Source organism: Perna viridis, chromosome 3 (genome assembly GCF_037379345.1).
Source record: "Perna viridis isolate PV_CMFRI_1.1 ecotype Kerala chromosome 3, ASM3737934v1, whole genome shotgun sequence".
NCBI classification, from domain to species: domain Eukaryota; kingdom Metazoa; phylum Mollusca; class Bivalvia; order Mytilida; family Mytilidae; genus Perna; species Perna viridis.
The window spans coordinates 40,930,660-40,956,371 of NC_142447.1; the positions used below are offsets into that span (position 1 = coordinate 40,930,660).

General features: G+C 31.9%; 1 protein-coding gene across 1 annotated transcript in view; it reads left to right on the forward strand.

The window, feature by feature from the left end:
- Nucleotides 1-17,489: 17,489 nt before the first annotated feature.
- The window catches only part of LOC148622275 (sodium channel protein 1 brain-like), a 56,007-nt gene continuing 47,784 nt past the window's right edge, over nucleotides 17,490-25,712 (forward strand). Inside the window, exons 1-5 of the mRNA XM_088572018.1 lie at nucleotides 17,490-17,956; nucleotides 18,360-18,869; nucleotides 19,312-19,335; nucleotides 24,127-24,344; nucleotides 24,804-24,932. Coding sequence (XP_088428144.1) covers nucleotides 18,477-18,869; nucleotides 19,312-19,335; nucleotides 24,127-24,344; nucleotides 24,804-24,932 — 764 coding nt within the window. The 5' untranslated portion in view covers nucleotides 17,490-17,956; nucleotides 18,360-18,476. The remainder of the gene's footprint in view (nucleotides 17,957-18,359; nucleotides 18,870-19,311; nucleotides 19,336-24,126; nucleotides 24,345-24,803; nucleotides 24,933-25,712) is intronic.

Genomic DNA, 25,712 nt, shown 5'->3' on the forward strand with positions numbered 1-25,712 from the left:
TATACAGGTATCTTCCTACACACATACTGAATGCATTTGCAAAGTTTCAGTGAAATGTGACAAGCACTTTTTTAAATATTTGATTTTTAAATATAGGGTAACCAAGTTGTGCGAGCAAAAAAGTGAAAATATTCTACCATACTGAAATGCATTAAATATTTGCAAAGAACTTTTTCTGACTTTTCAAATAAAAAATATCAATCACAACTTGTTTTTTAACAATATTAATGAAGAAATAGTTTTAAAAGTAATCATTTTCTGAGAAATTGGTCTATTTTTAAAAATTTATTTCTGACATGCCTCCCCCTTTTTCTTGATCACATGTCAAAAATCCTAAATCTTTAAATTTTCACAAAAGGTGATATATTTGGCTTTAAATTTGTAAATACAGTGTTTTCACATTAGAACATGACCAGTAAAGGGCACCTAAAGCAAAAAAAGTGCTCAATAATGGATTTTCCATGTTGCCATAGGGGAATGCTTATATGGCCTTAACCGCAGTAATGAAAGTGAGTTTTTCCTCATTTCTAACCTAATTTTTGCTCAAATCTACACAAAACTTGATTTCAAGTGCTTATTACTACCATATTTAGGTAAATATAGCCCTCAAAGTTTAATATTTGATATTTTTACTAAATTTTCTACACTTTTTACAAGATAGGACATAAAAATCAGCCAAAAAGACCAATTTTCCATAATTTGGACCTATAACTTAAAAAAATGCATATTTTGAAGGATTTTTGTAGTGTATTCCTCTCATGGCAAAGTTAACAAGATCTTCAAGTAGTTTAAAGCTATTTCAAGAAACTTTTCATTTTGCCATGGCTTCAACTTAAGGCTAAAAACCACTAATTCCACTTCCCATAGGCTTCTATGCTAATTTCACAATATTCAATGGCTTCTCTGGACTTTACCTTAACTTTAACCTGCAGATGACTATATATCAGCATGATTCTACATATGTCAGCTCACAATCCTCAGAATGGCATGTGGGGTTAGCAGACTTGCAGTGCAGTACTGGTCACCGGAAGTGAAGGGTCTATAAATAGCATGGGAAATCCCAGTGTTTTCACAAGATAGGGGTATATTTAAAAATCATTATGGAGATTAGGCTTCACATCACAAGAAGCAAAATGCACCTATAAAATGTACAGAAATGTTTTTCCTTTCAGAAACTGTTTAAATTTTTTAAATAAGATGAGAACTTTTTTCGCAGCACTATGAGGAACAGGGGTAATTTCTGCGTAGGACTATTTTTGCGTACGTTCCAAATGCTCATTGGTTGAATTGGTGGTCTGTAACCTATAGTGAAGTGCATATTTTTAGGATTTTTAAAAAAATATGTAAATTGATTCAATAAAACTTTCACTTATGTAGCATTTCTAAGGACATGTGAAAAAATAATTTCCCGCAAAGAAAATAGGGTGAGTCCACGAAGATGGGACAGAAAAGTAGTCTTGAACTATAAATAGCCATTTTCCCTACTTTCACTTTTGTTCTGCACTCACCAAACCAACCTTTTCAGTGGAACATTTTTATGTTATTATGTTAGATTTTCTTTTAAAAAAGTTCTTCATCTTACAGTGTGATGTTTGCTCTATTTTATAAGTCATTGTTCATATCTTTTGACAAAACATTAGTTTGTAGAGAGGCAAAAAGAAAATGCACTATATTTTTATAGCATCCATGTTTTGACATACACCCGCTCAGGGATATGCAGTACGATACTGGTACCAAAAGCCTATGGAGCAAAGAATACAAGACTGAGACCAAGAACATTTACATGACTAGAGTTATCTCCCTATCAATTTTTTTCAGAAAATTGTTAGAAGTTTTTTCAACAAGTGTTTGGTTTATACAGGTGCACTGGTAAGGTAAGCGTCCTCTGCTTTTCTAGAAACACCGGCCGAGTTGCTCATAAAAAGTTAAGTCAAGGTAAAATGTATATACATGTAGATTATCACATGTAAATTTTCCCTTTGATATACATTCCCTGAACACCAAATGATATTTCAAAATCTGTTGCTGATATTTTCTCCATTTATGAATATTCAAAACAATCTTTTAAGGACTTAGTCCTAATAATTTTAAATATTCATTTGTACAACATTTATATATAAAGAGGATTATATTATTTACATTTGAAAAAAAATAGAAACAAGTCCTGAAATTAGGTTTTCCTTTTTGGGGTCCTACCCCTCTAGGATTTTTGTAGTAGACTACTACAATGTATAAAAATCATATGGTACAGGTGTAGTTTTTTTTACCCAAATAAAAATGAAAAGTTTTCTTAACATGAAATATAGTTAAAGCAGGGATATTTGTGTTAAATTTTGAATAACTTGTGCAAAGAAAACATGTATATTTTTATTATGATTATTAAAAATTAAAAAAAATTCAAAAGTTTCAAAAGGAGAATTTCATTGTTATGCTGTTTTATCATATTCGTTTTAAAAAGGCATGTTTGTAGAGAGGCAAAAAGAAAATGCACTATATTTTTATAGCATCCATGTTTTGACGTACACCCGCTCAGAGATATGCAATACGATACTGGTACCAAAAGCCTATGGGGCAAAGAATACAAGACTGAGACCAAGAACATTTACATGACTAGAGTTATCTCCCTATCAATTTTTTTCAGAAAATTGTTAGAAGTTTTTTCAACAAGTGTTTGGTTTATACATGTACAATTTGTTTTGTTATTTGTACAACTTTTCAGGAAGGCAATTTTATAATAACAAAAATATACATATTTAAACATTTTTTTGTATAAAAAATTCTTTTACCTGTAAAAACTTCTAGCTGTTTGCCTTTCAAAAAAGTACATGCATGGGTACATTACCAGGGTTGCCTCACCCATCATGCATGTAAGAATTATGAAAAATCCTTTATGTTCGTGCCTTGCAATATAAAGCGAGGAACTATGGAATCAGGCTTTCCATCTGTACTTCTGTAATTTTCTGTCCAAAAATGGTTTCCAGAGCATACATTTTTTGTAATTTCTAAACAAAATTTTATTTTCATGACACATTTAGGGCAGAATAGTACACCTATTAATTTGGGGTCAGTATGGCAGAGTTTAAGATCATAGACACTGAAATGATATATATATATACAATTTTTCAGTAACAATCCATGCAAACAACATCAGAATTTTCATGAAACTTGCACATTTTACCATTTTCATTAAATACAGGTTCACAATTAAGGAGTAAATTTATCACCTACTGATTTTGGGTCAATAGTCTAAAGTTTCAAGGTCAGGTGCACTTTTTAAGAAATAGACTATTTGGACATTTTTTTTACCTATATTACACAGTTTGTTATTTTTTACTCAGTATGGATGATTGTTTAAAGTCAGGAGGTAAAGAAAAAAATTAACTTTGCTACACTACATTAAATGTTTGTTACCTGTCACAATGCAACAGAGGTGTAATAGTCTATATTCTTCTGTCCACCGCACTAATCATCCTGGAGGAAAATCATCTGAATCTACTGCCACTACTGTATACAAAATGTACACGTACTCAATCATACTGCAAAACACATTGTTTGAATCAACTGATACAAAATGTATTAACAGAGTAAAGGGACTTGAAAAACATTTTAGCATTTGAAATGCATGTACTTTTGTAGAGCAATTTCTCTGTTCAAATTTCATGAAAATAGCAATTAACTGTTAAGTTTTTATAGTCTTTGATAATAATTGAAGTCATTCATTAATTTGCCCTAAAATTGTGTCTTCTTTGAACAAAAATGTTTTCAACCATATTCCTAGTTTTGTAATAACACAACGTTTTTGTTTAGCAGAAGTTTGAAATCCAATACTACACTGCAATTTAATAATTTTCATTTGAATGTCAATCAAGCATTTACATTTTTTTGTGCCTTTGAGCATATGGCTACATGTTAAAATCTTCTTAATCTTAGTATTAATTTTGTAAATTGTTTTTTTTTTAGTTTTTTTGTGCAGGAATGTCACATGAATTTATTGCAGGCATTTAGAGTGTTTTCATTGAATTTTCACTGCCTCAGTTGTTTGTGGTAGCAATCTCACCTTGAATGTGGGAAGTTATTCAATTGGTGATCCTCCGTTTAGTTTGAATTGGATGACATGTGGGTAGTTGCTTCTTTGACCTAGTACAATAAAATTCTAGCTCAGCATGTTGTACTAGTACAAAGCAGGGTATATGTGATTATCAAACTTTCTCATCCTGTAAAGTATAAAATAGTTGCCTGCCAAAGGAATAAAATCACGATCAATCAATAAGTTCATTTTTGTTCTTTATTTTACAAGATACATGAATTCGGCAAGTGAATTAAATAGACACTTTGGAGCCGATCCTTTTATTTCAGCAGTTTGAAGTGTTCTATACTTACATTTGTACATCATTTAATACAAAAACCTTTCTAATTCTCATTGATTTAATACAAAAAAAGATATGCATATGATTATTGGTAGAAATAATTACCATACTATGATTAGTAAAGGTCAATTAAGAAATTATTGTACTACTAAACAAGTGGGTAATTTGAGTCTGGTTTTATTTTTATGGTTGAAATTCATTACCACTATCTTTTGAAAGAAAAAGTAAAATGATTATACTACAGTAAATAAAGTAATTTTCCATTTACTTAGATTTGTAGCACTTCCTTTGTCTAAAGAATGACTTTTTTGATCAAGTGACATTGGCCTTGTCTTTAAAATTGTTATCAATGATACAATATTTGACATTGTAATATGAGTATTAACAAACCATTTATTGATATTTTATGTCCATGTTTAATAAGTTAGAGGTATATGGTGATATAAAAGTTTCCTGCCAATCTATTTGTCTCATGTTTGATTAACAGATGCAGGTAAAAAAAAATTCAATTGAAGATTTTTTAAACTTTATCACAATGTTTTGAAAAATAAATACTATTCAAGGGCGAGTTTTTCCTTTTTCATTTCCAAAATTTCAAAGAAGGGATGTCTGAGAGTCCCACTTTTTCCAAATTTAGTTGTAACAAACAAAAAAAATAATTATGCGTGCCTAATTTTGTTACAAGATAATTGATGACCACCTCCAACATATTGTTGTGATCAGCTGTTAGATGCAGCCCCGTGCAGGTCCGGGTGTTAAAAGAATAGGCCTGCAGCAGCGCTAAGCTTGTCGTAAAAGGCGACTAAATAGTGCTCAGAAACCTAGCCGGGGCTAGGCGCTTTGCACACAGAGCAACTGGGATGTGTGCCCCAGGTGGTGGAATGGGGTACCCCTGGCGTGTTACATGCTGGGGTTGTTAGGCTATAATACGGAAAATCTGACCGCAAACAATAGTGGTGCACCGTGTTGGAAAAGATGCTACGTTCCTCGCACGTTAAAGAACCCTGCTGTGGTATTCAATAGGAGTAGGAACCTTTGCGCTCCGCCACAGGAGGCTAAATTGCCCGACCTTACCCATCCCCCTTTTTTCCAGTGGCAATCAAAGTGTGTCGACCCTATTATCCTTGTGACCCATCCTTTTTTTTTTTTCATTTCATGTTCATTTTATCATCAATTTCATTTTCATTGTCTGAATATAGCTGAAATATTGCTGCTCGGACATTAAACCCCAACAAACAAACAAACAAACTGTTAGATGCATGTTGTATCAATTGGTAATGTTAATAATTTTCATTGTGAATAGGGACTTATTATGAAGTTCACATCATGCTAATACACAAGTTATGTTTATGTAAAAAAAATCACCTTTTTATGTCATTCAGTTACAATCTTAAATCAACAATACATGTATTTCAATACAATATAAGCAGTATTAGCGGTAGTTATTGTACATACACATACTTAAATCACAGGACAACCTTGAACCCTTTTAATGTTCAAGGTCATTTGTCAGAGGTGAAGTTCAAAAGATATCATATTTTCTTAACTTCTTCAATTGATTTGACTGAAACATATATTTAGTCCTAGGATGTTCTGGAACCCTTTTGAACTTCAGTGTCATTACTCATGGAGTCCTGTTAGTACACACATTTTTTTTTATTATTTTGTGTAGAATATTATTTGGAAATTTCAGGACATCTATGAACATATAGAAATAAACTTACCTGTCCATCCTGTCCTTATCACTTTTAAATTTAGGTTACAGACCACCAATTCAACCAATGAGCATTTGCAATGTACGCAAAAATAGTTCTAAGCGGAAATTACCTCCTGTTCCTCATAGCACAGTAAAAAAGTTCTCATTCTATTTCAGAAAATAATTAATTTTTTAAAAAGACAAGACCATACAAAATCATTAGTCAGACAATGATTAGTGCTACAAGAGCAATATAAAAACATGTACATGTGACCAACAGTAAGAGAGAAAACATGGATATCTACAGCATAAATCAGTATCAACACATATGTCAAAATAGTAAAATCATTTTTTCTCATTTCCTTTAAAATACACATAACCTTTCAGCAGTTCTTTGAAATTGACTAAAACCCTTGCATCTTGCATCTAGAGTATAATATCTAGGAATACATTTATTCCTTATTTACAGGGACTCATTATTACTACAAGTAGAAAGATAATGATATTCATTTTCCACTTATTGAGACTCGCACAAAGGGCAGTATTTATCCTGGAATGGAGTGTTATGCCAACTCCAATTGGCAATTTAAAATTTGAGTTTCTGAATGTGCAAAAAGTTGAAAGGTCTGCATTATTTAATACGGACTAGTACTCGAATGTAGAGTAGGACTTTTAGGGATACATATTTTAGGGCTCTGAGTTTAGAGACAAATAAAAGCAGTGATTACCTCTCAAACTGTTTTATGATGTATTTAATTTGACATACACACAGTTTGTAATAATCTTAAAAGGTTCATTAACGAACAACACCGCAAGAATCCTTAATCGCATGATTGCATATGAATTAAATATTTAATATACTTATTGGAAGAGATTTAAAGACATCTGACATTTGATCAAATTTGCACAATAATTCTTTAAAGAAAACCATTTGACATGGTGTGTTGGATGTGGTGGAACATATTCTAACAGGTAAGAATGTAACTATACTGTCTAGGCCATTCCAGGTCAGCATGGCTTTGTTCTGTGTCAGGTAATAAATGACCCAGGTATTTTACCTCTGTGCATTCAAAATATTTCTATTGGTATCTGAACAGTTACCCCCCCCCCCAGTTTTGTATTTAGTATTGTCCTAAATTCCTAAATTTACCAATTTAACATTGTGATACATCTTCCCAGTGCTTCTAGAGTAGCTCTGTTATATAAAGGGCAAAAATCACAGGAAACTTGCTAATTCAGTAACCTAGGTCATTCAAGAGTCGCATTGCAAAGTGGGAAATTTATTTTTATATATCCAAAGATTTAGGTTAAGTTTACCAATACCAAATGAATTTTTTTTATATGACTCCTCATGTTCTGAAAATTATAATTATTATTTGTCAGAAAAATGAATTTCTGCACCATGAAGACTGATTTGTTCAATATGTCATAATTTGTCTTTCATCTTTCCTCTTCCCTGGTCTTGACTTTTTATGAGCAACTTGGCTAGTGTTTCTAGAAAAGCAGAGGACGCTTACCCTACCGGTTCACATGGTCTATTCTCCCAGTTTTTAGTGGAGTCAGAGTCGCACATTTTGTTACATTGTATGTATTATTTTGGTTATTTTATGTTCTTTTTGTGTATGTCTGTTTTCCATGTCTGGTCTTTGTGTCTGGATTTTATTCCTTTGATTACCGTTAGAATCTTGGTTCCCATGAATCAGGCGCGTAGCTGAGACCAAATTGAAGTGTAGGCAAAATTACGGCAGGGGGTCCAGGGTGTCGAAGCCCCCCCCCCCCCCCGAAGATCCGCGGAGATAGCGTTTTAGAGCATCATTTATGCCTCTCCTGGATGTATTTTATCTAAAAAAAAATTTTTTAAAATTGGCAAAATTAAGTGCAGGCATGAGCTTTTTTGCCTAACGGCAGCTATGCGCCTGTGATTACTCTTTGACAAGGAACAATTATTAGGAGGATTAGTCGATAGCTGTAGTACTTACTCCTAGCTACTTTTATTCAGATAAAAATGTCCACCGACATGTATTTAAAAGCTTTGAACAGTGACAATCACAAAATGTCACTGTTGTTGGACATTTACTGAAATGACTTTTCCGTCCCTGAAGATTATTTTCTGTGATGTTTATTTCAACAGTTGATAAACTAAATCTACTTAAATATTGTATTTGTCAATTTGACAAATGGACCATCCAGACATACTAGAAAGTCTTAATTTTACATTTTCTTAATTTATTCTGCATAGTCAATGTCTTGATGACTGGCAGCCAGCAAATTGTGTAGTGAACACAGTCCATAGACTGCCTGTGTGTGGTAAAGGTGATTAATAGTTTAGAATATGGTGTTATTTTTGTATACTTATGCTATATTTTACGTAAAGATAGTCCTTTTTGTTTTTAGATCTGTATTTTTGAGAAAACCATGCATTCATATCCCACTGAAATTAACCAAATCAAATTGTTAATTTCACGCACAATCTATAGATTTAGTACAACAACCAAACGAAAAGCTAGGACTGTTTATGTGGTCTGTAACTGTTTCTGAATATGAAATAAAAGAGTAAATTCGGTGCATGGGTTTTTGACATCCTGTCTGATTTTTATAACGACTGCTACTAAACATGTAAAATACATTTTAATATCAATGTGTGGTCTATACTTTCGCTTTGTACAAAAGAGATTATAATGCCTTTCGAATTCCCATGCTGAGTTCACACGTAATACAAATTGTTGATGTTTCGGATACCTTTTAGTTTGAATGCCTTCGTTCACACGGAAATTCTGAACGTTTTTTTTCGGTACGTTTCGAAAACCTATACACGTTCACACGGTTTGATAATAGTTCGTGTTTTTGTGACAGGGTAGCACCTGTTTTAAAATAATTGTTCGAGATGTTGTGTTCACACGACGATTTAATTCTTTCCGAAAACGCATCGACTTAAAACGTTTTCGGAAACGCTTACCTACCTATTTGTGTTTCAGCTGAAACATTTCCGAAACGTGTCACTAATTGTTTGACGTATGAACGTTACATACGATTTTGATACGTTTTTCAATACTTTTTACACCCGTGTGTTGTATTAATATATTCTAGAAGTTGAAACGTTTACTCTTATCAGCGTAACTGTTAACCCGTGAAAATAACTGGTGAAATCGGTACATTTTTATATTACTTATTTTAAGTAATCCTCGGAAAAAGTATGTATGTATGTATTTCTTCAATTGATACTAAATCTCATAAAAATTGTCTTTAATCCAAAAACAATTTAACATGGAAAACTTTCAAAAGTGCTTTGAAAAAAATTGTAGCAATGTATGATATTTTTTTAACGCTCGAAGTACACAGATATGTATAAGTTCTAGTTACAAATTTGCATTGACGACCGCGATATTATTATTATATTTTGTGGATGTTCTCGGTTCTATTTTTTTTTTTCGCTTGTAGCTCACCTGCCCTGTAGGCCTTGTGAACTATTGTCACTTTGCGTCCGTTTGTCGTCGTCCGTTCTGTTCGAACATTTCGATGATAATCTCTGAAACTACTGGATAGATTGAAACAAAATTTTGCATGAATATTCCATAGAACATCTTTAACAGTCTGTGCGTGGGGATTTTTGATCTTGCGAAAAACATGGCCGCTATTGCTAATAATAGACCATAGGGGTCAAATTGCAAATTTTGCAAATAACTCAAAAACAGCTAAAATCTGACAGGACCAGAATTTTTCAACATGATGGGATGGACCTAGCCGAAATTTTCAGAAAGTTCCGTCAATGGATGAACGAATTAAGGGTCCTAAAATGGATTTTTTTCCGAATTTTACATTTCCTACTTGAAAAATCTTCTACTCAGGACTACTACTAGGATGGATTGTGACCGAACATGACAAGAATGTTTGTTAGGATATCCTTATTAATTTGTTTGTGGAGATTTTTTATCTGTTGAAAAACATGACCACCGTTGCTAGAAATTGAGTATTTATGGGAATAACTCGAAAACCAATGGGTTTAGCAAAACTTTTCACGGGGTAAAATTTATTAGCCTGGTGAGCAGGACCTATGCCGAAATGGTGAAAACCGGTTGGATAACTACGATGCTCTCTGTCGATTAAATGATTATTGTGACAACACTACGGTAGGGTCAAGAGTCCAGCTTCGAAAGTGAAAAAAAACTATTTTTGGCTAGGTAAGCGATTCTCTAGAGCCTGTAGTTTTTAATTGTAAGAAATACACAGTAATAACGCTTTCCGTAGTTCGCAGATATCCATGAGAAAACAACGTTGCCATTAGTATTTGTAACTTTTATTCCACGTGTCATTTAAGTACCTTTGTCATGTCACAAGTTTTGAAGTAAAATTTGGAAATGTTAAATTATTAACTTATGTCGGTGACTTGTAAAAGTAAGTACTTGTTTATCAGAATACAACACAATAAGGCCATTAATGTCATAGGACTTGGATTTATGAACTGATATGTGAAGAATCTACGTCAATACTGCAAAATTTAATCATCTTCGAATTTGAAAGATAGGTTGGGGAAATGTTATGTCATCAGAGCAAATGTTCTTGACCTTAACAGATAAGGTGCTTTAAATTGGTTTTCCAAATTATTTATTACTGATAAAAGATTTTATTTTTCAAATTGAAAGTCTCTGTTCTGATATATGGTTTGTGTTCCTACAAAAGATAATTTACACACGTCACGAGATACAATGTGAAATAGTCTAACCATTGCAAAAAGTCACAAGGTGCAAAACAAGAGTTATTACTGTAATGCGAAATAATACACCAGATACATGTAGCCTTAATAGACATTGTTAAGGGATTCTGTACTCCTACAGAGGCCCACGGCCACTGACATTTTTCTTAGCCTTAACCTAAGTTGCATTTCCATGCAATCATTCCTACCCGACTTTACTAATCGATCATCAATCACTCATCGGTCATAAATCGTTTGGTAATCGATTGATTAGCTCTGTTAATAGAACAAATTCCAAAAGATTTTTATCAATGATTTTGAACAGAAATTTCTGATCGATTAGTGATATAGAGGTTGAAAAAATCTTTGAAGTGAATTGATTTTGTTGATTTAATTGCAATAAAATGGACAAGTAGTATATTTTCATACATTTTGAAGTGATCCTAAGTAAATATAGTTAGCGATCACTTATCGATAAAAATCGATCACTTTTTACTCATCAAAATCATCGATCAAACTCAAACTCTCTAGAGAGTTGGATCGATTAGTATTCGAATAACAGGGCTAATCAATCGATTACCATTTGATTTGTGATCGATAACTGATCAACGATCAGTTTGATCGGTTAGTTATGTCGGGTTACGGATTATACTGCCGGAAACTTCATAAGGTAGCACGTTAGTACATTCGATTGATTTAGTGATGTACCCGCATGCTTTCGGTAATTCTGTAAGGTTTCCCAAAATCCTGGCCAATCTCATATGCAAGACTTGTTTAACGAATTGATTTGATGAAAATCGTATTTTTAGTCTCAGAATGCAGATAGATAAGGCAAAACATGTATACGGTTCGTGCTACCCTACCTATCCTATTTTTTAAGCTTACCCTCGACATTTCGTGGCCATTTTGTCCCAACGAACATAAAAGTCTAGATTGTTCTTCCATTAAATCAATGTAATATGTTTTGAATAATAAAAAATAATTTATATACCTATCTGAGCAATCAAGTGAAGTTCTTCACGTAACGTACTAAGACGAAGGAAATTACTAATGTAGGTCCTCATAGCTAGTCAATTTTTTGAAATGCGTTTAGTCAAAATATTTAATTAATTACAGGTCTGTGATGTATGTAACCTTGGTGATCTTACAATATTTTGGTCATTCATGCAGCTTCGGATATGTTGTACCGTGTCAGCGACTTTCCTCCCTGTTGCGCATTGACTTTCTTAATATAAAAAGGACAGCTTAACAAGTAAAACTCATTGGAATTTGATATTTGACATTAATATGAATGGTTAAATGAGGCAAGACAACTTCACTGCTTCCCTAATCCATCATTTCGGAATTTATAACTTAGTTGTGTCTTTCACGTCTACACGAGGTCGGTCATTGTTACTTTATATTTTGTCGCCGTAAACTAATGAGCATTCTACATCACATGTATAGTCGTGCATTGATTCAGTACAATGTCCTGTTGCAGTTGTCCACAAGTCCCTCCACTGATCTCATCTACTTTTTTAGGCATTGAAGATTTTAATGCATTAAAAAGCTCATGTCCCATTATTATTTTTTTATCACATGACGAACCATAATAAAGATTGCTGTTTACTTTTTAGCTCACCTCACATAAAAGGCCATGCGAGTTTTTCTGTTAAATTTGTGTCCGTCGTCGTCTTCGTCGTTAACTTCTTTAAAAATGTTCTCCCCTTTAATCCACCGAACAGAATTTGTAAACTTTGAGACAATCGTTCTTGGCATGTATAGTCCCAAAATTGTATTTGTTATGGTCCCTCGCCAAAAAAAAAACCAAAAAAAAAAAAAAACCATGGCTGCTGTTACTAAAATTAGAAGATAGGGTTATCACCATAATTTTTGCTTATATCTTAAAATACCATATTGGATAGAAGAAATCTGAGACATGTTAGACTCTTTGACTTGAAGAGATCTGTCTTTCCTGATTATTTCCGATTTATTAATTTTTGAGTTATTTCCCCCTTTGTGCTAATTTTACAGTTTTTTTTGGAGTTTTTGCCTATTATTAAGAAAACGGAAGCAGATTGATAATTAATGTAAATTTGTAAAATTTTCTGTATTTCAATATCTATTTTTGGTGCAAAATTCAGAAAAATCTGGTGAACCTTCTTGGAGTCATGGCCCTTGAAAGTGTCATTTTTTGATGGTTTTTTTTCAGTTTTTGCCAATGATTTTGAAAACGGAAGCTGCTAGATTGATGAATAATGTAAATTGATTACATGTTAGATTAATGAATAATGTAATTTGATTACATGTTAGATTAATGAATAATGTAATTTGATTACATGTTCAGTATTTCAATATCTATTTTTGTTGCAAATTTCATAAAGATATGTTGACACTTCTTGGAATTGTGGCCCCAGAAAGTGCCACTTTGACCGTGTTCCCTGTTTTTGCTTGTTGTTAACACAACAATAGCAGATTGATAACTAATGTGAATTTAAAAAATATATATCTAAAAGTATGTAAAGATCTAGGGTTGGTGCAAATTTGGGAACAATTTGTTGATTGAATTTTTTAATGATTTTTTTGCAATTTTAGCATGTTATTCAGTTAACATAAGTAGATTGATGATTAATGTTTAAATGTTTTCAGTATCATGACAAATATCTTCCTTGCAAATTTGGACAAAGGTGTTTGACTATTTTTAAATTTTGCATGTATTCAACTATTTAAAGTTATTAAACCGGGTGAGCTTTTGGGAGCCTCTTGTTTTTTTTCTGTAGCTCCTTTTCACATCGTTCTCGGTAATCGTATTCCGAGAATCAAAACATCATGATATATACCGTCAGTTTTGGGCAACATTCGTACCTAGTCATTTTCTTTATTCAGTTTGTATATGTGTGTTTACATATTTAAGACTTCGACACTTTATAAACATTAACCTTGACTTGACCTCAGGTACTCGGGGTGGCCATTAGTTATCTATTGATAATATGACTTAAGCGCTAATTGAGCTAAATTAAGATTTGATATAAAATATTCATACATGCCAAATGTCGTTTAAAAAAGATAACACTGAGTCCTAACGGAATTATAATACGAGATTGCTCTTTATATAGTTCAGTTGGTCTATATTGTTTTAATAAAACTTCACACTTTACTCGGGGTCAACATTGAGTATTTGGTAATACTGTTTGATGATAATTAAGCTAATTAACAAATATCCTTAAAAAAACATGCTACATGTCAGCTAGCGTTGAGTTAAGTATATGTAAAATGCATTGTCTTGTTTAAATATTGCATACCATCATCAAGCTATGGGGTCCGGTGGTGATATTGGGAGTCTTGTGTGTGGAGTGCTGATGCGCACGAATGTTATGCATTCGTATGGTCACGCCATAACTCAAACAAGGGCTTTTTTTATCGGATTGACCGCCCCACCCTCTAAGGCTCCAACTTGACACTTACTAGCTTAGTGTAGTAGCTCCTTTGATATACTAGTTGGGCGGAGCTGCAGATCTAGTTCTTACGACTTATAACGATGTAAGCATAATTTCTCAATTGCAAAATTTTAATCACACTACCGTCGTGTTACTATGAGGGTGTTAAAGGTAGACAAAGATACAAATCGTTACTTAAAAAAATAGTTGAGTCGGTTAATTTTCGCTTTGATATATATAGTGAACAATTCAACGTTTGAACGCTGAACCATTGATCTCGAACTAGATAATTCAAACGTTGAATTGTTCCAAATGAAATTATCTAGTTCAAGATCAATGGTTCAGCGTTCAAACGTTGAATTGTTCACTATATCTCCGACATTTAATGATCGTTTTTTTAATGATATTCCGACTTTTCAATTTTATTCACAGCATGAAACATTGTTAATAAAACTAGTATCACCCAGGTGTAAATAGCACATGGGATTATTCCATTGTTCTGGTGGGACCTCTTTGTGACTCCTTGACAAATTGCATTACTGTATTGTTTTCTACTTATATGTAATTTTATTTTATTCTGTTCGCTACATTGTGTATGTAGATCGTCTTTTTTTCACTTTTCCTGGACTTTGTCCGTCTATTTTGGAGGCTTCGGAATTAATTGCAGATTTTTAATAAATATTTTTTAGGAAACTCAGCAAGCGTTTAATGTTTTCATCTAAAGTGATTGTTTTCTCTTTATTATCGGGCTTGAGTAGACTATACAGCTATACAAGTTTTTTCTGTAGTAGAGGAGAACCTCGCTTTGTACGACAAGCCTCATACTGATATTATAATACATTTTGTTGTTAAAGGACTCTTCTCTTCAAGAATTATTAGATACAAGCACATCCGTATCCTAAAGCAACAATTAAAAAATACTGATACCTAAAAATTTTTAGGAGTTTTCTTTACAATATACTTCGAACTGACTGTACTTTTTAGTGTACTTTTTGGCTTGTGTTGTAAAAAGTACATACTAATGTTATGCTTTGGGACAAGATTGGGTATCGACCGATTTTTTAAAGCAAATTAAACACCATAATACACGTGACTAAAAGCCTAGCCCAATCTTAAGCCTTTTCTTGTTCGGTCTTAATGTCTTTTTTATAAGTCTTTCTCGGAAGGTAACTTGGTTTGCACTGGCAAATCAGTTTCTGCACTTTTTTGCTGAGTTACGACCCTTGGACTTACAAAATTCATGAAATAACTCTGAGTCTCAAGTTTTTCGCACTTTTTTCGTCAGGCTTGCAGACATACAATAGATATTGATACATTGCTTTACCATGACTAGTTACAGATCAAATTCGAATTCTGCTCTGGTCCGCTGATTTTTTTTAATGAGTTATGGCCCTTGGACTTAGAAAAGTATTGTAGATTCAGTTTTTCGCACTTTCCTCGTTAACAAATAATAAAGTTTGCATTCTGTTCTCTTCAACATAGATTTCTTCACGAAAGGGACTCTGTATTGCCACGCAATACTCTCAGAGTGCTTGTTTTTTGTTTTTGTACATTGTATCTTGTCAGTTGACCGATTTTTTATGTAACTTTTATACATGCGGATAAGAGATTGGCTCTCAAAATCAGTCCTGTTTCATGTTAAAGGTAAAACCGACTGTGATCACTTGCTGTATTGAATAGGAATTTACTAATGGCTTCTATGGCCTTTTTCCCCGATCTACACATTCTACGACTATATTTTACTGCATCTATACACTTTTTGTAGTGAGTTTTACCTATCAGTGTCTTTAAAGCCAGTGATGGTTTTCTAAATTTATCGATGATTTGCTGTTTCAGACTTTTTAAAAAGTCATTCTCGATATCATTGTTTAACTGATCCAGTAATTTTGAAATCGATTTTACATTCATGACTATTTCTGGAAGGACAATGGATATTGTATAGTGATGGTCCTTCATGGCAACGTGGTATTCATTAATTTTTAAAATGGTTAAAATTGATACCTTATGGTATACTAAGTAGGTAAAAATCCATCTAAATTTCTGACAATGAAGTTCCGATTCTAATGAAGAACTTACAGACTTCAGCTTCAAATGAGACCCTATAACGGGTTTGTTGTTTACATACGACAATCTATAGGAAAACAATAGTATAGCACCTAGCGATTGATCAGAGAGATCGATTCTTGTATACATTATATACAAAAGAAAACTCACCTGATAGTGATAACAGAGTAATCGATGCCAAGAGTATTACAAAAATGAAACTTCGTTGGCCAGTTTGTAGGCTTTTCGGAACTAATTCTTTGCCAAGTAAGTTAACGTTGTTTTTCGGTAAACATTTAAAAGAACACAAGTATATTGATTTCAAATATCATTTTGGTTCGTTAAATGTTGCAAATCGAATGAATGTTACTAGCTACTAGAATTCCGGATTAAAAAAAAACTCTTATATGATATTATTTATAAATTGCTTTCATTGCTTTTGAAGTCTGTTTATTTCAAAGATTTTAGTACGAGATTCATACTAACTCGCCATCGCCTTAATTAGAGAAAGTTGCCAAAGCGGGTATTTTTTTTTACTTTAAAATTCAGAATCAAATTTATGAAAAGAAACAATGAAGTTTTCTTTAAAGATGTCGTTAAAATCTTACTATTTTATGTGTACTTTTTCTTATAAAAAATGCAACCAGCTCTTATCAGAAGAAGTAACCAGAACTCAGGACTCGTGCATGCCAACCAATATGTGTAGAAGTGTACGCACGAAACCGTTGTATTCATGTACTTCTATCTTTTAATATCTCTTCATCTGATGGCAATGTAGGCGTTGTAGATCGTGACTTTATCGATAGATTTATTTCGCGAAGTCTTTCTTTGGGTATATCTACTTTTTGGGGGTTATTCCATCATTAGTCTTTTTTTTAACCAAGCCCTATGTTTCAGAAAGCCCAACATAACAATAGCGGTTCGTTTCCTTGGGTAATTTTTAGAGAGAATTTTGGACGTCAGATTGATAATGAGTTTCCGCGTTCTCTTTAACTAAAGTGTCATTTCTGAATTGTTGCGTTTCACAAGACTTTGGACTCTCTAAAAAGCTGAAGGTAACGATTTTTAAAATTATATTTTCCTTTAACATTTAACAATTATTTAACGATTTATTTTGGTAACAGTGTTAAGCAATATTTCCAATGTAGGTATTTGTATAAGGAATGATCAATTTTAAATGGCTTCGGCCGAAACATTCAGATAAATATTCCCTTATAAACCAATGCATTGAACCGTTAAGTATTGTAGGAACTACTTTTATATACTATAATATATCTTTTCAGATTTAAAATACTTAAGCTTCATTTATTTGTCGAGTTTTATTTTCTGAACAACAACGTGCCGCTATAAAAGACGGATTAACAGAAAGGAAAATCGGGAAGATCGTTACGAAAGGGGAATAGTTTTCTGGAGTCTCATTAATATATGATCTTTATATCGAAGGAAGATATAGTAATTAGTTTTATATTTCTTTCAAATATCTCTAATTGTCAGTCACCCGAAAAATCGTCCTATTACGGATTTGTACCTCTGTTAAATGACGTCATCGGTCATATTGTAGCGACGGGAATATTAAAGAGTCGCAAATATTGTGGCGGTCTGTACCGAACTATTCTATATTCTATAACAGAGATTTTGTTTTAATGCATGGGATTAATACATAAAATATAAACTAGTGTATTTTTATTAGTTTCACCTTGGAATTGTACATAAAACAAATCGGTATTCTTATACTGGAAAGGAGGTAAGTTAAAGTGATATCCGTTTTACAGTCAATATGAATGATTCTTATTACAAAGGGCAATTATTATAGTATTGTTGTGTTTTATTTTAATGTGTGAAAAACTTATATTTTGTTGTCGTTTGTAATTTTCGTAGTCTTTAACACTTCAATTTTAATACCTTTAACTATTTTGCAGGAGTTATGAACTTCTAAAATATGACTTCGACGAACATGGCCGTTGAATTCTTCGATAGAAAATTTCGGTACAATATATTTTTTCAATTTCGTAACTGATTTAAAAGAAAACCGTCCGACTGTCCGGAATTGTACATGTGGTTGGGTTGCTGGTATTTTTACACCGGCCCAGATCACAAATGAAGATTACCACATGTACATGTGAAACTATTTCTTATTTCTTTTATAGACCGTGTGAAGCCATGCTACTATGTAACAGTTTGAGTCACTCAAAAAGATAAAATGTCGAGACGTTTACCACCGTAAAATAGTTGTTCGTTTGGATTAAATTAATTATCTTCTTGCTATGGCCACAAATGAAAACGATGGAGTTAAGAAAAAAGAAGCAAGTGCCGGAGGACTTGCCAGCGCTGCATTAGCTGTAACCAATAAAAATAACAAAGATGAAGTAAAGGAGGATATACAGAACAAACTTCACATTTATACCGAGGATTCATTCAAACATCAAGTGGAAAATGAACTCGCTGCTCAAAGAAAGTTTGAGAAGACCGGTGGTGTTGCAGAGGCCCATCTTGTTGATGGAGAGTTAAAATTTGATGATGATGAAGAGGAAGCTAGACGAGACAGGGATCCTGCTTTGGTGGAGGGCAATGTTCTACCTATTGAATATGAGGATGCTTACAAACCAGAGTATGCTGGGAAACCATTGGAAGAAATTGACAGATACATAAAGGACAAGGTATGGACTATATAATAGGTTATTCTCTAGGTGTAATGGATTATTTTTGTGAAATGCTCATGACAAAAGAATTAGGGTTCTATAAATATGTGGTAAGTGGATTATGCCTAATAATGATTTGTCATTAATTCCAAGGAATATATTAATGGTTAGAAATTAGAAAGATTATCTTAATCCATTACAAAACACACACATAGCAACATGCATGGTTGTCATTATTACCCTTTAGGGGAAATGTTACATATTTAGACACTGTATAAAATAGTAAACAAAACATTTATATATATACATTAATTTATTTACATATATCTTGTTGTTAACACCAATGCATGTTTTGACATAACTCATTATATACATGTAAAAACCACCATCTTTTCCATGATCCCTATTCACATTTCAGAATTATGTTAACATGTATTTATGTTTTGTCCTACACTTACAGAATATAGTTTCTCCATATAGTATGGTATGATACAGTATATCTATACAATATTTGTTTTAGTAGCATACTTTATAAAAATGCTTGGTTCCAAAATGCATGCTTCTTAGCTATTGATAATCAAGAATCTTCAACTCATTTTGTTACAATGTTCAATATCTTAAAGAAATTACCCAGAATTACTTGTGTTCATGTACATTTACATAACATGAAATATTTTGAGGTTCTAAAGGTAAACAATTTTATTTCTTATTATGAATATTGTAACAAATTTATCATTCTGAAGTGTCAAGTTCCAATTAACTTGATCTTTGAAGAATATGGGAGATGTCGATTAATTCTAAATATTCTGTAGTATAAAGACAGTACTCTCTTGTTTTCTCAGGGTTGAACCTGTATACTTGTACTTGTAGATATTAAAACATTCTTAACTAATATACTCCAATGTTTAAATTAATTCTATATTTCTCTCCTTCCTTGTTACCTGCTCTTGTCGGGTATATTTACCCTTTATCCTGCGCAGCATGATTCAACCCTTATGATATTAGAATATCTTACTATGACTAACCTGAACATGTAGCATGTAACCAACTTAAAATTCTTTTACTGAATATCTGATTTTTTTAACTTTACCTTAAATCCTTGTTGTAAAAATGTGTTATATTCAAGGTAATTCTAAGCATTTCTGCTTCCATTTTAACCCTGTAGATGCTTAAACCTATATTTCATGTTGTTCCTTCTTTATCTGATAATTGTCCCACTCTGTAACTAATGTACACATTGAACTTAAAATATCTAGTTAAGAGCTATCATGATGATTGCTTAACTTGTATGAAATATTGAAAAAAAATTGTAACATTTACAATTAAAATAAAAATAACTAGTTTTATATAACTTCCAAAAAATTATGGATACATAAAGTAACTAAGTAAAGATCCTTGTATATATAATCATCATTGAAGTTTTTTAATTGCCATTGCCTTTTCTTTTTATCATGTACCCTGGTACCAATTAGAAGGAAGCAGGTGAACTAGTTTCTTATTTCTGGTTTTCTTGAGACCAATGTATAGATTTTTCTGTTGGGAACCTGTTCCAATAGCAGTTTAGTGTAATGATTTTTCCATAGGCCTTTTTAAATTATTAATAATCTATTAAATTTATGCATACTTTTGTATTTAACTTGATAGAAATGAGACAGTAGGGAGTGGATTAAAACATTAATGTAATAAACATTTTTTTTTATAAAATTACACATTTAAGTATACATATAAGTGCTGTGTACCTTTAGTCTCCTTAAATGTTTAAAAATGACACTTAAATTAATCATTGTCACCTGAAAGACTGATTGATTAATTCATGTATATTTGGCATGGTGGGTTCCAGACTTACTCAAATACTGACAGGAGTTGCTCCATAGAAATTAAAAAAGTAATGCTTTCTTGTTCCATGGTCAATTTGACCTAGATATTGGACTTAAAGTGACATTATCTTAAGTATTAATTCTAAACACACACAATGTATATTCTATAGAAGTCACTTTTATTTTGATATGTTGAATTAAAACATGTTAAAAAAAGAAATAGCCTTTAATTGAAATTTTGAATTCTGTATGGTAGTGTATAACTTAGATACTTTTGCTTTAGACTTTATGCTACATTTACCTGTGCATACATTCTGCTAATGCTGAGTCAACCCATTAAAAAAAAGATGTCATAAGTAAATGTAGGTAAAGAAATTGCATAACTTTTTTCCAAACTTAAATGCTGAAATTTAAAAAAAAGTGATTCAATGCCTAACTATTATACAGAGTTAATTTAATGGTAATGATTTCTGACAACCCTTAGATTCTTTATGATGATAATTATCTGTGACTACAATAAAAAAAATTAGATATAACATTGAATTTCATGCATTCAGATTTACTTTTCTATTCAAACAGAAATAAATATTATCAACATTCATGCTGTTAAATATGTTCAAATTGAATAGGAAAGGGTTTTATGATAATATTGAGCTATAACATGATTTCACACATTTATGAAAATATCTGTTTCACTTTCTGTGCCTATTGAACTGGGAAGATATTTATAAGTATAGAACTTCCTCAGTTAGAACTTGCATATACTTTCATGTAAAACCTTTGTTATCAACCAGCTCCTTTTAAAATGGATAGGACTTAAAATGAAAGTTAAATGCCTGAAAAATTCAGTTGAAAAAATAGTTTCAAAAACTTCATTTCACCTAATTGCTTTCTATATCTAAAAAAGGGGGACTAATCTAAATGATACCTTCAAGTAAATGACTGTAAATGAATCTCATTAGCAATGAATGCCTAAATGTTGCTGCTTGTCTCTTTTGGAGATCTACTGATATTGCCTTATAATAAAAGACCATACATGCCCAAAACCTACATTTATACCAACATTTCTCACAGTTTAAACTAACTTTCAAAGATACTATTGAAGACTAAATTTTGGTGCAATTTGAAATTGAGAAGGATTAATATGTGATAACTAGAGTTGGTTTCATGGATTTTGTTTCAGAATGAAATCACCTGGGTTTTTGTTGTTACAGCTAATCCTCTAGGTCATTGATTTTACTAGTTAAGTGCCAAAATAAAGAATCAAGAATTTTCTATTTAGTAGATTTTTTTTCAAATTTCGGATCTAGGATTGTTATTTGCTGTGAAACATTATTTTTGACTAATTTGGATGTTAGGCCTCAATTATATCAGTAAGACACTATTTTCTCTAATTCTAAACTGGTACATGCATTTGCAGGCACATAAGCTGATTATAAATAAAGTGTGATTTCTTGTGTAATACCCTTCAACATTCTTTAAACAAATTAAAAATTGAAACTGCAAAATCTTATTATTTTTTTAACTTCGCTGTGATAAAGAAACCATTAAAAGACAAAATTAAGATTAGATTTTTGTTTCTTGAAGTTGACATGGTCAAGTTATGTGAAGTTTTGTATTTGATTATTGATTCTAGATAATAATAAAATGTCAGAACTGAATGATACACGACATTCTTTTTGTAAAACATACTAAACCCTTCACAACAGAGATACTTAATAACATAGTGTGATCATACTTATACCAATGATCTGATCTTTGTAGTCAAGATTATGTATGGCAAATTAATTTCATTGGAAAGTGCTGTACACATTCACCTATACTTGTATATTGATTGCATAACCTTCAAGAAAACTCTCAACTGAATCCTAGTGTGAGTGGAAAATATTTTTGTAATTGTTCAAGCAGTTGTCAATGTACTACTACAATGTATATGAAAAACCTTCTCAACTTGATACTTCATATATCCTTATCTTAGGTTCTGTCCTCCTTTTTTTGTCCGATGTTGGCATTATTGACAAAAGATAGGCAAAGCTCAAGCAGAAATGTTTGATTTAATTTAAAAGATGAAAATCAAATAAAAACTTCATAAAGCTCAGTTATTATTAAACCTGTATAAATCAGAGTTTAGAGTCTTGTTTAGTTCAACATTATTATATATTGTATAATGGGCATTGAAAGCAGTTATTTTGTTAACTTGTCTAGAGATTTAAGAAGAACATTTGTATTTATATAACACTAAATTACAACATAACATGATGTCTTATATAAGACAATTTTGGTATCCAACTAAGATAATTGTGGGTAATAAGGCCGCAAATGGAAGATATTAATGAAGATATCAGATCAAGTTGACAATCCTTTGTTTTAAGGATAAAGGCAGATTTCTAACTCAGAAATAGATTTTGTCCCAAGCAATGATCGTGAAGTCATGCAAAACATGTTTAAATGGAAACGGTATTGACTTGGCACCTAGGCAAAACCTATAATCCCTATAGCCATTGTCAGGCCTAGATTGGACAGTTAAAAGTTCATTGCTATTTCTATTGTTACTGGTTTTTATAAGGCATTTATCATTGATTTTAAAACCCATGTAATACCTGTCAATTATTTCTAAATCATTTAGATCCAATGTCTGTCTTAAAATCTAGTTTTATGGAAAATTTTCTAGACAAACACTTTAATTTTGCCATAGTCATTTTGGTTTTATTGGATGTTTCCCATTCATGTATCAAACTAGATGTCCTGTCTTCCTATGTTAGAATTCAGATTGACTATTCTTATACATGATTTTTAAATTTTAAATGGAATATGCTCAAGTTTCAAATTTTCATGTTCCCTTATATCCTGTTATTTAGAAAAATTATGATAAAAATAAAATAAAAATTAAAATGTTATTAATTTACATAAATTCTCTAAAAAAAAACTTTCCCACCATTCAAATCTCTGATCATCAGTCTTGTTTTCTCAGTTTTTTATTGAGATGTGGTATAAAATGTAGAAATTCTGGTTATATCTTGGAATACAATGAAGTTGTCATGCCCAAACTGTTTTTTACACACAGGTTTCATTCTGATCTGTGATCTTACTTTTCATAATTCTTATGGATCAAAAACTATGTGAAGTTTTATTGACATTGTCCATTTTATATAATAACTGTTGTAAATAAATCGTTACAACATTTTTTTAGTTATTTGCTATAAACAAGATCAAGAAAATTGCTTGTTACAGATTTTGTGTTCCAATAAAACTGTTATTAAACTAATAACTTTATTTATTGATTGAAATGTGGGTGTTTGAGTGCATTCCATAGTTGATATATATATATATATATGTTTGGTTCTTGCATTATAACCATTTTTTTTTGCATGTTGATGTTTTTCATATTGTATGTCAGTGATGTTGTTACATCATAGGTCCATAGTCTAACAGAGATTCTCTGTTTCCTTTTATTTCAGACCTTCATAGCTATAGCCCCAAGATTCAAGAAGAAATTTATCTACAGATTCACAGCAGAAAAAGCATTATTTTTATTGACTCCATGGAACCCTTTACGAAAGTTGGCAGTATACATAGCTACCAATCAGTTATTTGACTATTTTGTGATATTGACAATTTTTACAAATTGTATTTTTATGTCGTTAGGACCAGACTCCAAACCTGCAGAAACTGCAGAGTAAGTTTCTTGTCATAATAATATGATTACCCATGATCACTCATTTAAGTTAAGAAGTTTTGTGAAAATAACAACATTGGAATATCAAAGACTTGCAAAGTTTACATAGCCAACACTATATAATGATAGATAATGATGTGAACATAGAAGAAAACAACAAAATTTTTAGGAAGACCGTTTTAATTCAATCACATATTTCATAAGCTTTATCTTACTCATAAAGGTTTGAAACACATATTTATCCATTGTAACCATTTAAAGCATCTTCAGTAACTGTTATCATTATGTTGTGGCTGGTTGGATAAACAATTAATTCAAAGACATTGTATTGACCGAAATTGTTTTACATCACAGGTCTGTTTGGAATTTCTGAAGATCTAACTTAAGATTTGTACCTTTAACCTGAGAAATATTTTGTTTTATGTGGTAAAACATGATTTTCTGGTTTTTCTTTTTTAGATATGCCTTTCTCGCCATTTACACCTTAGAAGCAATCATCAAAATTTCAGCTCGAGGGTTTATCCTTCACAAGTATACTTATCTAAGAGATCCGTGGAATTGGTTGGACTTTGTTGTCATAGTGTCAGCGTAAGTTGTACTTGATAACTTGTACATTATGTAGTACTCCAGCAGTGCTAGAAGTTGGCAAGCTATTTTCTGACTTGGTGCCATCCTAACAATTAGCATTTGACCTGTTGAAAGCCATTGCAAATGTGAACAAGCTAAACATGTGTTTTAAAATATTTTAAGTCTTTTATTCACATAAAAGAAGTTTAACCCACTGTAAATCAAGTGATAAAAATCCAAAGTTTTTGTTAAATACCTAGAAAACATTTGTAATGAAGACAGATATCAAAGTCACCAACCATTTTGAATAAGGTCACTAATTGTATCGAATACAATGTATTTTTGACAAAACAAGCTCAAAGTTGGTAATGGCAATTTGTTGATTAATTTAATGTTTCCGTTTCGCAAGTTAAGATCTGTAATTTTATTAACCGGATGTACCCATTCAAAATACTGAAAACCAAATGAGAAATTCATTTAAACTGCTTTTACAAAGGATTTCCAGAATTGCTGGATTTTTTTTTTGGTCATATGTTTTTCTTCAGTTTAGTCACCCTCTCCCTTGTTAGGGTAAAGAAACTGTAAAAAATGTTTTAAAGGGTAAATATTTTACTATAATTCTGCCGATTTAAAAAAAATGTCAGAACAAGCAGTTTGCAATATGGTGCTCGGAAGTAAGAGGTTGGGATATGGAGGAAAGGAATTCCAACTGCTTACATTGTAGAAGTAATTATATGGGTGTTATGTTTTAACCAAACTCTTTACTAAACTCTTGTGAACAATGATTACATGTAAGAACAT